We start from the raw sequence: 16,244 nt of genomic DNA, 5'->3' as shown, positions 1-16,244 counted from the left end.
AACAGTTGAAGACTGGAAAAATGTTGCCTGGTCTGATGAGTCTCGATTTCTGTTGAGACATTCGGATGGTAGAGTCAGAATTTGGCGTAAACAGAATGAGAACATGGATCCATCATGTCTTGTTACCACTGTGCAGGCTGATGGTGGTGGTGTAATTGTGTGGGAGATGTTTTCTTGGCACACTTTAGGCCCCTTTAGTGCCAATTGGGCATCATTTAAATGCCACAGCCTAACTGAGCATTGTTTCTGACCATGTCCATTCCTTTATGACCACCATGTACTCATCCTCTGATGGCTACTTCCAGCAGGATAATGCATCATGTCACAAAGCTTGAACCATTTCAAACTGGTTTCTTGAACATGACAATGAGTTCACTGTACTAAAATGGCCCCCACAGTCACCAGATCTCAACCCAATAGGGCATCTTTGGGATGTGGTGGAACAGGAGCTTCGTGTCTTGGATGTGCATCCCACAAATCTCCATCAACTGCAAATGCTATCCTATCAATAATTTCTAAATAATGCTTTCAGGACCTTGTTGAATCAATGCCACGTAGAATTAAGGCAGTTCTGAAGGCGAAAGGGGGTCAAACACAGTATTAGTATGGTGTTCCTAATAATCCTTTAGGTGAGTGTATGTGCTTTATAGGTGTTATATAGCACTAATAATGGTTCACTCGAAACAAAATTGGTGCTAAATAGCACTAAAAGGTCGTAATCATAGGGGAACCATTTTTAGTGTTGAAATGAAGGATCATCTGGGCGTGATATAGCACCACTATAGCACCAGAAATGGTTCTACATAGGTGCTTTATGGCACTTAAAGTGGATTCCCAGTGATTGCGAGCCAGGGAACCAGTTTTAGTGCTATTTATCACTTTTGTGATTCATTTATCAACCAAAACAAACAAAAAAAATCTGGCTATTGTTCTAGCTACATTCAAATGTATTAGGTAAAATTAAAATGAGTATGTGACTTAAAGTGCAATAAAGCAACATGGTATGTTTAATTTTTTATATATGTGATGCATGCCGTGTATGACTTAAAATGCAACACTTTTTAAAAGTATATCTTTATAAAGTAGAGTACCTGGCCTCTACCTAAAAATGTTTTTTTTTGTATGAACAGCCTGATCTCACAAGAATTTATATGTATTTTAGGAATTGCCTATAATATAAATTCGTAGAAAGTGCATCGTACAATACCGAGCCCCTAAGGTGAAATTGGAGTAAAATAATCTATAGTTTAGTTTCATGTGCACATGTGAAACTATCGCGTGTGCACACGAAACTAAACTTTATTAGATTTTTGCTCCATGTCCCCTTATGGGGCTCCGTAGTACCAAAACAATTAATAGAAAAAAAACAATAATGAAACCCACCCCTAATCCAAGCATCCGGTGCAAAATATTAACATGTTTTTGTATGGATTAGGTAAAATATGTACACATTGTTGGTAGGATAACTACGCAGCTCCTAAGGGGACATGGAGAAAAAATTAAATATAGTTTAGTTTTGCGCGCGCACATGAAACTAAACTTTTTACAAAAATTCTGCACATGAAGGTTTTGCGTGAGCACGTGAAAGTTCCACGTGAACATGCGAAAGTTTCACGTGAGCATGCATTTTTTTTACTCCAATGTCACCTTAGGGGCTTGGTAGATAACACAGCTATCATCAATAGTGTGATATGTTATTGATTAACATTAAATTTTATATTTAAATCATTACCTGTAAGACTTCGTCACTGTGTAAACTCACAATGACTGTGCACATATACAACCACATTATTTAAATAAGATTTGTTTGTGTGTGTGTGTGTGTGCGCCTTGTATATCCTTTCACCTCATTCAATTTAGATAACAATTATATTATAGGATTGTCACGCAGACATCATAATCTTGAGATATTTAATGACATTAAAACACCTGACTTCGCCATAAGAAATAAGTTAACATTTGAAATGTACTGGTTGACTTTTTTGAGTATTGTTACATATGTTAAACTATGGACACATCTTGCCAATGAAATAAAAGTTTCAGCACAATTTATTCTTTTTTTTTAACCATTTATTTTAGTGCTTTTTTGCACAATTCATTCTTGTTCATAGGACACTGAGAGTAGTTTCCGCGCATACTGTCTGAGTAATCTTGCACAAGCATTTACATAACTTTCACCACATAGTCATGACATGCAAGACCTGATGAATCAGGCTTTCATCTTTTTGTCCTGAGCTGGTCAGGCGACATATTGTTCAGGCAGGGATTTTGTTTTCTTTGTGAGTACCGTTGAGACTTAGATAAACTAAAGGCAAAAGCTTTGAGCAGCCATTTTAAAAGCCACTGGAAACTTGTTGAGTCATATGCTGACTATAGACAGCTGAATGTAGTGTAGAAAGTTCACAGGATACATACGGTTCAAAGTGTTTTACAACATTAATTATTTCCTTATTTATATTTTCCCAAATTTTAGAATAATTATGTTGAGAGCAAAAGCATTCAATATAAATCAAAACTGATTTATTACATCTTAAGTTTAGTCATCCATAGCAATTTACATATTTTTTTGTATAACAAATATATCATTGGTTTAGCGTAAAGCTTGATAAACTTGAAGCTGTTTTTGATATTCAATTCAGATTTATTTGTACTTCAGTGAGAACATTCTGATCTAGTCCTCCAAACCTGAATTTTTTTATTCAATTGCTCAGTCAATGTTGGGATGATGATGTAACATGATTATTTACCATGGTAATGCCATTATTTTTGGATATTGATACCATTTTAAAAACAGATTTTTTTAAATATACCATGATTATATTTTTGAAGTAGACTACCTTAATTTATATTTCAAGTGTACTTAAGTGGTATAGCATTGCATTAGCAATGCAAAGGTCATGGATTGACCCCATTGAACACAGTATACCAAAATAAAATTCATAGATGCACTGTAAAACGCTTTGCATTAAATTTCAATTAGTTAAATATTTTAGTCATTTCATTTTATCTGCAAAATGCAATATTGTAAATTAATAATGTGCTTTAAATAAAAATACTGTGGTTACCATTTGATACCATTATGATGCATCCTACAACTGAAAAAAAGTATTAATTTAACATAATTAAAATTTGCTCATTTATTCAACAACAATATTGAATGAAAAATATTGAATAATTTTTGTTGCATTAAGATTAAAGCAACATTGCTTAAACTGGGCAGGGATTTAAAGCTCTCAGCATGCTTTGCACGAGACTAATGAATAAAGGTTACTTTATGCATTTTTAATTAAGAAAACGTATTAATGTTTAGTATGTTGTTAAATTAGTATTTGAAAAAGTTTCTGCTTTGTTGCTGGGTCACCATTGTGCAGACAATAGAGCATTTGCTTAGGGTGAAAACAGTCTCATTGCCTTTGGTATCAGTTATTTAGTTGTTTGAAAGCATTTACACAGGAAATGTTTATGCCATAATCAGCTTTTGTTTCAGTTGAGTGTTAGTTATATGGTTAGCTTGCTAATGTGTGCTGTTGCTGTATTATAATTTCTAAATTTAAGTATAACGAACTTGATTAAATAATATTAGCATTGGTGAATTAAACTAATTTTTACTTAAATCAACTCAATTTAATTGTGCTAAGGTAACTAAAAACAATGGAGTAAGTTCAACTAAATCAAAATTTATATAATTTAATAATAGATCATTTAATTTATAATTTATAATAATTCAATTTAATTTTTTTTGTTGTTGAACATTATAACGTGTCAGATTGTGTTACTATTGCCTACATTGTGTAATCTTGTGTAAGATGCCAAACCCAGTGCTGTGCATTGTTAAACAATTTTATTGTTAAAAAATCTCTTTCCACAACAAAAGAAAATGGTCATGGGAACCATATTACAGCACAAGCTGAGAAGGATAAGGATTTAAGTAATAAGTTGTTTCCAAGAATGAGAGTTTCCATTATGCGAAGGGGGGTGGGGGGTATATGGTGAACTAAAGCAATGTAAGCATGTCACTTAGTCACGAACGACTTTAACATTTAATTCAGCAAACGCTTTAATTCAAAACAATTAAAAAGGAGAATTCAACGAGCCAACAATAAACTGTACATAGAAAATGCGGATTAATTCAGTGGTTTATTCAAATAAAAGAAAAATACATATTGAAAGGTAATATGGCAAACTATACAAACTAAAATAAAACGTACAAAATATTTGTGTCATTTTTGTAATAAAAAATGGTTTCTAACATTTCATTAAATAATAAAAAATAATGCTATTAAAGTTTAACATCCGCCTTTGCTGATTGGCTGATGCGGAGCAACGGACCAATGGGATATAAGCTTATCTTCAGCTAATGGAAAAGTACCGGCTTGAAGAACTCGTTCGCGTCATTAGACACCTCACCAATCATAATTCTAAGCGTCACGTCTTTTGGTTTATGATTGGTCGGTGTGGGCCGGGCATTGACAAATTATAAAAACCCATTACCGCACGAGTCTCTCTCTAGTACAGTGTGCAGTAACGGTGTCGCGTCATTCTGTACAATAAAAATAGCCACGGGGGAAAAGAGCCGCATTTGTGTTTTACATTTCCATTCAACCGATCCGTGTCTCTAGAGTTGGCTTTTTCATCTCATTCTGAATTCAGAAATTGACTTCTACATTAATTCACAGGTAAGGTGGATGATCACATTCAGCCATGTTGACTCGCTTCTTAACATGTGTCACATCATTTGGGATGACTTTCTTCGTGTAGCATCATAATTTCATGGGTCGTTTTAAGCCATTGTGCTGGGTCCGCTGTTTCCTCAATTTGGTGTTGCATCATAATCCGTCCGTCGGATGTGAACATGTTTCGTGGACATGCTTGGACAGTGGACTTATAACGCACATAGATGCATTAATGCAAGCTTTATATGGTTACTGGATTTCTGAATGGGCTGACGAGTAATTTTTCGTAAATGCAATGCGTGTTCAGGCGACTCGCGCACCCTAGGGGGGTTTGGCCGGTTTCGACTTTCAGTACAGTACGAATGTGAAGCATTCATTGGCAAGAAGATGCTACATCTGGAACGTTCTTTGGAGGCAGATTATCGCAACTAAAATGATGCATTATAGAGCATGCGTTTAGGTTAAGTGCAACGTTGAAGTACCTTTAAAACTGTTAAAACTTGCTGTCACAGTGACCTACTCTCGTGTCACGCGAGTCCGGGATAAAGTAATCGAGAGGATAACAGCGGTAATAAACAATGCTTGAGATAATATGGGCAGTTGGGTCATATTTTATTTTTGCATTTATTCATTTAGCAGACGTCTTCATCCAAAGAAGATCATTTAATATTTTGCCATCATACGTAGAATAAACTTAGTGATAGTGCACAAAGCTACAGCTTTTACTTTGAGTTTAAGTTTGTGGTTTTATAAGAAGGACATAACTTGTCTTGTTAAACCGCACAGGACACAGCTAGAAGACCTTTCGCACGTACTTTGCGTCTGACACACACGCCCCTCTGGACCCCGTTCAAAACATTGTCTAAGAAAACTGAATGTAAATTGCACTCTGCTGTATTTGCAATAATGAATATACTTGGTTATTAAAGTTATACTTGACAATGGCAATGCAAATTTCTTTACCTTCGTATGATTACAGTCAGAGACAGCAGCGAGCGCACGTGACAGGCGCGAAACACGAGCACTGACGTCGTCATTTTAGCATATCTGCCGAGTCACTGTTAACTAGACAATAAAGCGGTTATGCAACAACACTGCAGCTGATTCTCAATGGACACCTGTATACTTTAAAACAGCACATATATCGTTAAATAATCTATTTATACTTTATATAGAATCTGTCTAGGCATGTTTATTCTTTCAATAGCAACCATTACTAGCACAATCATTAGTTTTCTTAGATTTAGTTTTCTTTCATCTTGTAGTAGGCACTGTGCCAACTTCGTTAAAAATGTGTTTTGTAATAGGTGCCTAAGCACAATTTCATCAACTCACGATTTGTTATACTTTTGCTTGTAACAGGTGGATACAACTATGGAACTTTGTAAAGAGGAAACTTTATCTGATGATGTTCTGCCTGTTGTCATTGTTGGTAAGAGTCCTTTTATATTTTTTTATTTTTGTTTATGTTTTGGTTTGCTTCAGTATGTTGACGACGCATCTATTTTCTGAGAAATAAAGTGTGTATTTTGGCACTTCTTATGTTACTTCCTTCTTAGGATGAATTGCTGCAATAGAAACAATTAAAGGGATAGTTCACCCAAAATGAAGCTTCTGTTATTAATTTCTCATCTTCATGTTGTTTTAAACCTGTATGAATTAATTTTTCTGAAAATAAAATATTTTGATAAATGTTGGTAAGCACACAGCTGATTGTAATTGACTTCCATAGTAGGAAAACCAAATGCGTTGAAATTCAATGGGAATGTCAACTGTGTGCTCACCATCATTTTTCAAAATATCTTTATTATCTATCAAAATACTTCCATAATATTTGTTTTCCTACTATGGACGTTAACGGTTACAATCAGCTGTGTGCTTGCCATAATTAATTAAAATATCTTCTTTTGTGTTCATCAGGAAAATTTTTTTTTATGCAGGTTTAGAACAACATGAGGATGAAAAAACATATGACAGAATTTTCTTTTTTGGGTGAACTATTTTTACACCCATTCTTTTAAGAAACTTATGGTGCATGGTTGTTTTGAACAGGTAATGGGCCATCAGGGATTTGTCTGTCTTATTTGCTGTCGGGACACACACCTTACCTTTCCCCGGACGGCTTTCATCCCAACCCTATTTTGCATAACAAACTTTCAGAAAATCCCAATCTGTCTTTGTTTGACCAGGTAATGCATACATATGTATATTAACCTTATGTAAAATTACCACACCTACTTACCTAACAGTTGGTAATTGTAGATGTTATGTCAGCTTTTGATTAAAATCCACATAGAGACAATAATGTTTTTCAGTAGCGTATCACTGTAGAGTATCATATATATATATATATTACTTTGTTTAAATCTAGTAAAAAACATTATGCTCAAAAAGTTTTATATTTCTATGTGAATAAAGGATCTTGAGTACCTGTGCGAGGGTGTGGAGGGTCGTTCATCAAACCCTGTGGCCGTGCTTTTTGATGCCCTTTTGCTCCCTGATGGTGACTTTGGAGTTGACTGCCCATCACCGCTCGTATGGCAGTACGAGCCAGAAAGGGCCATACCCCATCTAGTATTGGGAAAGGGGCCACCTGGTGGGGCCTGGCATGTAAGTTTCCACACTTAAAGCTAACATAACACATGCTGTTAATGCTTATCTCATGTTAATCTTGAGTACCTATAGAGTAGTATTACATCCTTTATTTATCCAAAGAGTCTTTAGTTTTTATCAGATTTATAAAAGATGGATCAGGTGTACCAATCTATTCCGGTTAAAGTGCCCATATAAGGACTTCCACTGTACTTACTGCACTAAAATCGCCAATAAAAGCAAAAAAAACAAGATTGTTACGTATGAATCTTTCAGGTTCATGAAAAGCTTTCTGAAACTTGTATGAACCCTGGTGAAGTGCATTCGGCACACATACTCAATACTCAAGTCTAACAACTTTTTGACAATTCCCACAAAGTACTTTTTTTAGGTTGCCATGCTCAGCGTTTTGAATTCTGCTTTTTAATTAAAACAAATTAAATTTGAGGCCAAATTTGTATCATGATTCTTTCTTTAAAATTCTTTTAATTTATAGTCATGTCAGGTTTTTGAAAAGGTTATTACTGTAGTTAAATAGTTTGCCATCCTAAAGTGATTTAATGTCATGTAATGCAAAAAGGCTTAACATAGACTGTATTTTTACAAGTACACCCCTTCAGGACTGATGGGAAGAAGCCAAGCATGTGATTTAATGTTTGCATTTCTGAAAACAAACTCAACACTGTCTCTATTACATGTTTTGTTAGTTTGATGATTCGATTCTTTGGCATTGCGTGGAGTACATCAGCAGCATGTGACTTTTTTTTGTCTTTTTTTGTGGTTGATACCTGCAGGCTATGGAGGGCTCGATGTTTACTCTCAGCCTGGCTAACTGGATGGAGCTTCCTGGTCTGAAGCTGAAAGACTGGGTGAGAGATAAAAGAAGGTATGACTACTTAAACTCAGTCGACACAACCATCTTTACTACTAAAAGTGAAAGTGAAAGCTGGCAGGAATTTTGTTATACAACAGCTAGGTGTTACTTCACATGACGAGACACGAGATTGGGTTCACAAAGATTTTTACACTTTAGGAAATTCTCAATGATAAAATACATGCATGGGAAACTGAAATTACATAATTGTAATGTTTTAAACAATCTTGTACTTTCCCGAACTATAATTTTTGTAAATGATAATGAACTAATTCGTTTTTTTTTAGCAATTGTGAAATATCCTTTTAAAATGACAATAAAAAATTATGCAATAATAATTGGTTCAAATAAAGTATCAAAACCAAGTTAACACATTGTTTAAGAAATAAAAACATTAAAATATGTAATAAAAACCAGCATTATGTATTATAACAAATTCCTGCAGAGGGCGCCTGCAGACTCACGATTGCTTTTTACTTTCACTTTAGATTGAGAGAAAAATGTTTAAATCCATTAAAACTTCAATATTTGTCCAATTCTTTAAAATAGAAATGATACAGCCACTGTCATTCTTGAGCAAGAACATGCAGACATTTAATAATGTAGACTCAAAATGAGGGTTTAATCTGCTGAGACACAATAGACAAACACAACGCATCTCAGACTTTATATGACAAACATTATTGGAAACGCAAAAAAGCACACGCATTAAAAGACAGAATATAATCAGAGTTGTATAGTACTTAAGTATTTTTACTTTCTACATAAAAGTAAATTTTCAATTATTCGTATTTTATTAGTGTTTTTCTTTGGAAAACAAACATTCCAAAACATATCATAATTTTTACTCCACTACATTTCATAACTTCAAGTTTTTTGTTTATATTGAATATTAAAGTACATTAAACATCTAGTAATTTTCCGTACTTTTACTCAAGAAAGTGAAAGTACACAATTTTAAGTGAAACTCAATTTTAATATGCAATATATAATGAATACACAGTATGATTTTATGCTTTAGAATGTAGTGAACATTTTTTTGTAAAGAAAATAATTTTTTTCCCCCAAGACAAACACTAAGCATAGATGCTTGGAAAATGTAACTAAAATACTTAAGTATTATACACCTCTGAATATAATGCATGCAACTTTATGCTGATGTCACGGGACAGCATTCCATTTTCACAAAAAAATCTTGTGGCATTTTAATCATGCGAGATCTCGTTGCACAAGATTTCGTCACGCCACGAAAAACCGCATTCCTAGCATTTGGCCTTTACTCAAGTAATTTCTCTTTTCATGTGTATTTGATACAAAAAAAATCTTACTAGTACTAAAACCATATAGCATTAGATCTAGAGACCTAAGAATATCCTACATTTCACTATTCAATAGTATAATGCAAGATGACATGCCTAAAAACAATGTGTAACAGATTTTTATTTTTGTGTGTGTATTAGAAATGTACGTAACGACCGAGCCACACCGGCTGAGATTGCGTCTTACTACCAGCACTATGTGAATAAAATGGGCCTGGAGAAGAGATTTGCTTGCGGCACGACCGTGACCTCCGTCCGTCAGGTTTCACTCGACTCCGGCCGCACCGTTTGGAAGATCCAAGGCCTCCAGAGGAAATCCAAGGTTGGTGAAGGACAGGAAGAAGCTGAGGTCCCTTTCTCCGTTCACGCTGAAAACGTGGTGCTCGCTACAGGAACTCACGACATCCCGGCACGCCTCGGCGTGGAGGGTGAGAATCTTCCCTTTGTCTGCCACAGCTTCTGGGAGCTGGAGGCCGCCATTTCCTCCGGCCATTTGGATTGCGCCTCGGAGCCGGTTCTCGTGGTGGGTGCTGGGCTGACGGCGGCAGACGCCGTCCTTGCGGCTCACCACTTGAACACGCCTGTATATCACGCCTTTCGTCGACCCGTAACCGATCCGGCTCTCATCTTCAACCAGTTGCCCAAAGTCCTCTACCCCGAGTACCACAAAGTGCATCAGATGATGAGCCAACAGCAGCACAAAGTGAACGAGACTGTGGTGAATCTTTTTAATCATCCCATCGGTTCGCCTGCGGATAGCACGAGTTACCCAGGTTATCTCAGTTTCCCTAAGCACCGGGTGGTTGAGTTTAAGCCGGATGGGAAATGTGTGCTAGAGGGTGAAGGAGGGCTTCAAACCGTTCTGCAGGTCTCGATGGCGCTCGTTTTGATCGGGTCACATGCAAACCTGTCTTTTCTCCCAGAAGGCGGTCACTCGTTGGCTCTGGATCCAGAAGAGCCAATTAGCTGTCGACGAAACCCATTAGATGTGGATCCATACACGTACGAGAGCGTTAAGGAGCCGGGGATGTATGCCATGGGGCCGCTGGTGGGTGAAAACTTTGTACGCTTCCTGAAAGGTGGCGCTTTGGCTATCGCGTGTGACATTGGGCGTAAACGCAAAACGAAACAACAAGAGAATTGCGTTACAAGCTTGTTGAACAATCAGCTGACCAATTGCACCTTAGAGGCATAAAGATTACGAAGAAGTACTCTTTTAATTTACATTTATACGTTTGGCAGGCTCTTTTATTAAAAGTGGCTTGCAGTGCATTACAGGTATACAAAGTATACACTGGGTTCGAACCCATGACCGTTTGCATGGCTAATGCAATAATCTACCCCTGAGCTTTACAGAAACACATGTTCATGGAGAGCAAGATAAAAATCATTCGCTTGTGACTTACATGCACTAACACAGTTTTTCCTGTAAGTGATTAACTAGCCAGAAAGTTGGTCTAAACATTCATCTAAATCTATGGACTGGGTGCTTGTAAGACTTCAGGGAATGTTTTTCTTTATTTTTTTTACATGCCTGATCACTTGAAACTGTTCACTGTTTGTGCCAAATCAACATTTGTACTGCGTTTTCATGTGGTCGGATCAAACATTTTCTTCATGTGAGGAAGTATGCAATACAATTTTGCTACGCAAATACTGATGTTTATAAGTCTTGGTACATGCTAGTTCCCATTTCTTGTTTAGAAATAAGCACAGTTTAAACGTAAATTGCGTATTGTTTGTGATATGCAGTATTTTTGGGGGGGTTATGGGATTTACTTATTTTACATTGACAAACGAACAGTGTTCATTTAGCTTGATGTACTCAAAATTGTAATGGCATTATGACGTGTTTTACTACCTATATTTAATTTTGGTCTTCTGCACATCTGAGTATACCACTGTAGAGAGTCCATTAGTTATACCAGTGGTTCTTATAATGGGGACGGGAAATTTTTTTTACATGATAAATTTATCATTAATTATGCTTCAGAAAATAAGGCTACTTACGAACAGCACTACATTGTATAATTGAATGTTTTAATTTAAATTTGAGATTGTTTTGTGTCATGAACTTTCTATGAGGGGTTACGAAAGGATGCACTCTACACAAGAACGAAGAAACTCAAACTTAATGTCTAAAGTAAGGACTCGTAAAAGTTGTTGTAAGACTTTATGTATTCTTTAATATTTCATGCTGCTCATTCCCCAAAGCTGAAACTTGTGTAAGGTCAGGTTAAACTTACAAAACTGAGCACTAGAGAGGGATCGTGCATGCAGATATGATGCCAGTTGTAGAATGACACCATTATCTACATCAGTGGTTCTCAAACTGGGAGCCCCAGTTTAACAATTAAAAATAAATAATTTATTATAAATTCTGTGTAATTAAACCTCAGAAAAATAAGGCTACTAACCAACACCACTACATTGTATAATATAATAAGTTTTGTTTAATTCAAATTTTAAGATATGGAATGTTTTATCTCATAAATTTTTGAGGGGCACACGCCGAAAAAGTTTTGAGAACCACTGATCCACATAACCCACAAGCTTATGTGAAATAAGATGATGTATGGGCCAAATGATGTATGTTGATACAATGAACATGGTTGTTATATAAAAAAATATGAAATGCATATCATGTTTCTTTAAGAAAGTTATTATAGTCTCTATTTTCAAATCTCAAATATCATTCTACTGTATGATTTATCTAAGTTTTGATCCCTGGCAGCTCGGATTAAACATGTTTTTAAAAATGATTTGTACTCCTGTAAAAAAGAACTTTGTAAAGATGTTTATTTACATTAATTGTTAGTGTCAAACACTAATAAAAAGAGAGATTGGAAAATGCTTAATTGTGTCTTCTCTTGTTGTACTATTTTTGCAGTTTTTATGTTTTTGCAGGACTTTGTGACCCTGGACCACAAAACATAAGGGAACACTTTATTTGTAATTGATATTTATAGATTTTCTAAGAGCTGAGATAAAACCATTTGAAAATCTGGAATCTGAGTGTGCAAAAAAGAAATATTGAGAAAATCGCCTTTAAAGTTGTCTAAATGAAGTCCTTAGCAACACATATAACTAATGCTAAATAAAATTTTTATATTTTACAGTAGGAAATTAACAAAATATCTTCATGGAACATGATCTTTATTTAATATCCTAATGGTTTCTGACATTAAAAAATGTATAATTTTGACTCATAGATGAATGGCTATTGCTACAAATATACCCATGCGACCTAATTTTTAATTGTAATTTTGGGTCACATGTAAAATATTCACATGACCTACAACACTACTAAATGTGCAGTATATAAGAGATCATACCGTGCTGGGGCAACTCAAAACAAACTAAATAACTGATATCTGAGTTGGTTACAGAGTATAACATGAACTGACCTCTGTTCTGAATTTCAGTGGAAACTACAGCCTTTGCATAATGTGCACTATTTTACATACTTTTAGTTAAGCAGTACACAGTACACACTGCAGTAAGCAGTATGTTAATATTTAAGTAAACATAGCTCACATTGTGAAAACACTCATGTACTACCATGGTTTCACCATCAGATGGCAGCAAACCCTCATGCTCCAGCTAAAGTACACTTTTATTATTAGTATAATTTAATATATTTATTATAGTGTGTATTGATAATTTATTATTTATCAGTTATATGCCCTTCCAGATAACAAAATACTACAGTATTACTATAGTAAGCTGTAGCATACTATAGTATAGCATAATTAATAGTATTTAAATTCCCCTGTGTATGAGGATATTTACTACAGTAAGTTTAAAAAACATATTGCTATCTAGGAATTTTATTACACTATATACTACAGTATGAAATAGTTGCATGCTAAGATAGTTGCATACTAGGATACTATAGTGTTTAAAATCCAATTAAATGTCCTACTTCCTTTGTACAGCAATATCCCTATTTATGGTTAAAAAACTAGCTTATGGTATTTTCCTACAGTTTACTATAGTATATATACAGTATAAAATAGTTGCAGTGCAGTAAATATAGCTGCAGTTTTTTAGTATGGTGCTATTCTATGTACGTTGTATATTATTTCAAACAATATTTGTGCATGAAGATGTTTGATTAAACCACAACTCAAAAGTTATTTTGCCTAATCCAAATAGTCCTTACTGCACTAGTTTTAATGCATAGCCAACTAACTGACCAACCAACCAACCAACCATATAGATGAATGATTGTGGTATGAGCACTGAGCAGATAGATGATGCTTTGCTGGATGCCCACTGATGCCAAGGTGACCTCTTCTTTCTTAACATAGAGACAGCTAGCCACTAGAGGACGTGATGCTGAATTCATCCTGTCTGTGTTGCTATGAGACCGCTGAGCTGGACTCATTTTGTAATGTCAGGTAACAGCAAAGGGTTGGGCAAGATTACAATGATGCTGACTCATACATGTGATAAACCTACTCACTTCCTTGTTTGTGGAGATATGTAACAAAATGTAGTTTTTTGGTTTGTATTTATACAAAGTAAATTTTGTATGCAATATAGGTAAAATCAACTAAATTTATTGTTTATTATCCCGTCTTTTTGACATAAATAAACACGTTTGAAAACAACAATCATTAACGTTTACAATTGCACACCAGAAAATTTGCAAGGTAAAGCATACATAAATAGAACGTTGACGGAAAAGGACGAAGATTTCCGAAACGCTTATGCTCCGCCCACCGGTTGAGCTCGTGCTCCCGGCGATCCTCACAAAACGAATAGAAGGCGAGAGAGGGAGAGAGCGAGTCACGAGTGAATAATGTTTACCACTCACACTGAGGAATTTATTAGAGGTCGAAACTTTAGTCAGATATTGCGGTATTAATTTAATTCAAAAGCCCTATTCAAACCGCTCGAAGTCAATACACTTGAGGATATACCAGCGACTGGATCGACTGAATGAAACATGAGGAATAAAAAGCGCGTAGATTGTGGCTATCTAAACCTGACGAGTTTTTGAAACGCCGAGCCAGGTACTTCGGCGCAGACTTTCAACCGTCGTTTTTTTGCGGGTGTACCTGTGCTTACGTGGCACTTTATTTTTTTTACCTGGAGACGAACAAAATCATCGGTTTTGGGGTGTTTTGTGCACTTTTATCGTGGCGATGCGTTGTATTCTCAGAGGTTTAGTAAGTTGCGTGGCTGGCACTAGTTTACTTGCGCCGGGCAGCCAATCAGCGCGCTAAGTGCGCGACCACGGAATAACACTCGTTATTTTTTGCCTTCATATTGATTTATTTCCACAATAACGTTCATAGATAACACCGTACAGCTCCCTTTACAAGTTGACAGCCGATTTCAAACCGTGATTTCGTTGGAAGGAGAAGTGTCAAGGCTTGCCTGCGTGTTTTTGGGCTGCTAAAATGGATGCGGGAATGGAGAAGGAGTGCAGCGCTTTGGGAGGGCTCTTCCAAACCATCATGAACGACATGAAGGTGAGTGACCATCACGCAAAAATAGTACAGAAGATGATTTGATTTGCCCTAACATTACGGGTGGTTTGGGGATGTGTCTGTGGAAATGCTCAGGGTAAGTTATTTTCCAGCTGTTTTGGAGGGTTGGCAACAGTTCTGTGGTTGGCCGGCGGATGATGAACATGTGAGTTCAGCCGCCCTGTGATGTGTGTCCCCTTCAATTCAACATTTACACCTGTGTGTATGGATACATGCATGCATGCATGTACAAGTTCAAAAGATCTTGTTACTCTTATGTGAGACAGTAGAAAATGTTAGGATAGGTTTCACTGAGGACTTCAAAAACAAATATTAAAAAAACTATGGTAATCATGGTTTGTACTATTGAAGCACATTGGAGGACATTATGTGATAATCTTGCAATGGTGTATACCAATGTGGCCATTAGAACTTATATGATGACATCCAAACTTGATGTACTATGGTAACAGTATGAATAACATGTTAATTTTGAACATTTGGTAGATGCTTTTATTTAAAGCAACTTGCAATGCATTTAGTCTATAACTTGTGTGTTTTTATCAGTATGTGTGTGTATCCTGGGATTTGAACCTCTGACCTTTGTGTTGCTAACGCCATGCTCATATCAACTGGGATACAGAAACACTGGTATATTTACATTTTATGGCAGGTATAGACAGTTTTAGCAGTAGCAACATAAACAACAGCTTTCGTGGGATAAACATAACTTCAGGTTAACCCAATAACAGCAGAGTAGTTTATTTCTGATATCAAGCAAAGTAGTTTAAATCATAGCTATAGTGTATCAAAAACTTCACTGAGCTTACGTTACTGTGTAAAATGTGTACTATATAATGTATACAATGTTAACTACGGCTGTCAAACCTTCCTTTTACATATCGGTGATCCATGATCGCCATCTCCCCTCATCTTCAGGAAACCAAAACATTTGTTATCTTCGACTAGGATTTGTTCCAAAGTTCAGTTTAGCTACTAGCCAGACCATTGAACAAACATGCACCGGAAGTTAAGTTCTGCCCAGATGCGTAATCGCGACAACAAACGTCTGTCAGATAAAACGGTCATGGTGTTACTATCTGAATCCATCACTACAACATGGTCCGTGGGTGCCAGCCGATAGCCCCGCCCACAACATTTTAAAAGACGGGAAGATACGTCTGGGGTTTCTCCGTTGAGGAGCTTCTATGAGACCCAAAGCTGGTCGAACCAATCAAATGGTCAGGGCGGGCTTTATACGATGATGGACAGATGATCAACAGTAACGTCACCAAAGAGTGCGTGT

At 36.1% G+C, this 16,244-nt stretch overlaps 2 protein-coding genes across 4 annotated transcripts in view; both read left to right on the top strand.

The window, feature by feature from the left end:
* Positions 1-4,485: 4,485 nt before the first annotated feature.
* On the top strand, positions 4,486-12,316 carry osgn1 (oxidative stress induced growth inhibitor 1). The gene is made up of 6 exons (XM_055212214.2): positions 4,486-4,676; positions 6,036-6,105; positions 6,726-6,862; positions 7,092-7,283; positions 8,060-8,151; positions 9,600-12,316. Exons 2-6 carry the CDS (start codon positions 6,048-6,050, stop codon positions 10,651-10,653), a joined length of 1,533 nt encoding a protein of 510 aa, XP_055068189.2. The 5' UTR covers positions 4,486-4,676; positions 6,036-6,047; the 3' UTR covers positions 10,654-12,316.
* Positions 12,317-14,210: 1,894 nt separating this feature from the next.
* The window catches only part of mtss1 (MTSS I-BAR domain containing 1), an 80,328-nt gene continuing 78,294 nt past the window's right edge, over positions 14,211-16,244 (top strand). For all 3 annotated transcript variants that reach the window (XM_073870457.1, XM_073870458.1, XM_073870456.1), the window contains exon 1: positions 14,211-14,941. In XM_073870457.1, the coding sequence (XP_073726558.1) occupies positions 14,870-14,941 (72 nt within the window). In that variant the 5' untranslated portion in view covers positions 14,211-14,869. The remainder of the gene's footprint in view (positions 14,942-16,244) is intronic.

This window comes from Misgurnus anguillicaudatus, chromosome 8 (genome assembly GCF_027580225.2).
Source record: "Misgurnus anguillicaudatus chromosome 8, ASM2758022v2, whole genome shotgun sequence".
NCBI classification, from domain to species: domain Eukaryota; kingdom Metazoa; phylum Chordata; class Actinopteri; order Cypriniformes; family Cobitidae; genus Misgurnus; species Misgurnus anguillicaudatus.
Note: the sequence above shows the minus strand (reverse complement) of the source record. Positions and strands in the feature narration are given on the sequence as shown.

Bases quoted from the DNA above. Each gene is read 5' to 3' on its own strand.
- osgn1 (XM_055212214.2), top strand. From the start codon at position 6,048: ATGGAACTTTGTAAAGAGGAAACTTTATCTGATGATGTTCTGCCTGTT. The intron at 7,284-8,059 runs GTAAGTTTCCAC...TGATACCTGCAG, and splicing joins CACCTGGTGGGGCCTGGCAT to GCTATGGAGGGCTCGATGTT. The intron at 8,152-9,599 runs GTATGACTACTT...TGTGTGTATTAG, and splicing joins TGGGTGAGAGATAAAAGAAG to AAATGTACGTAACGACCGAG.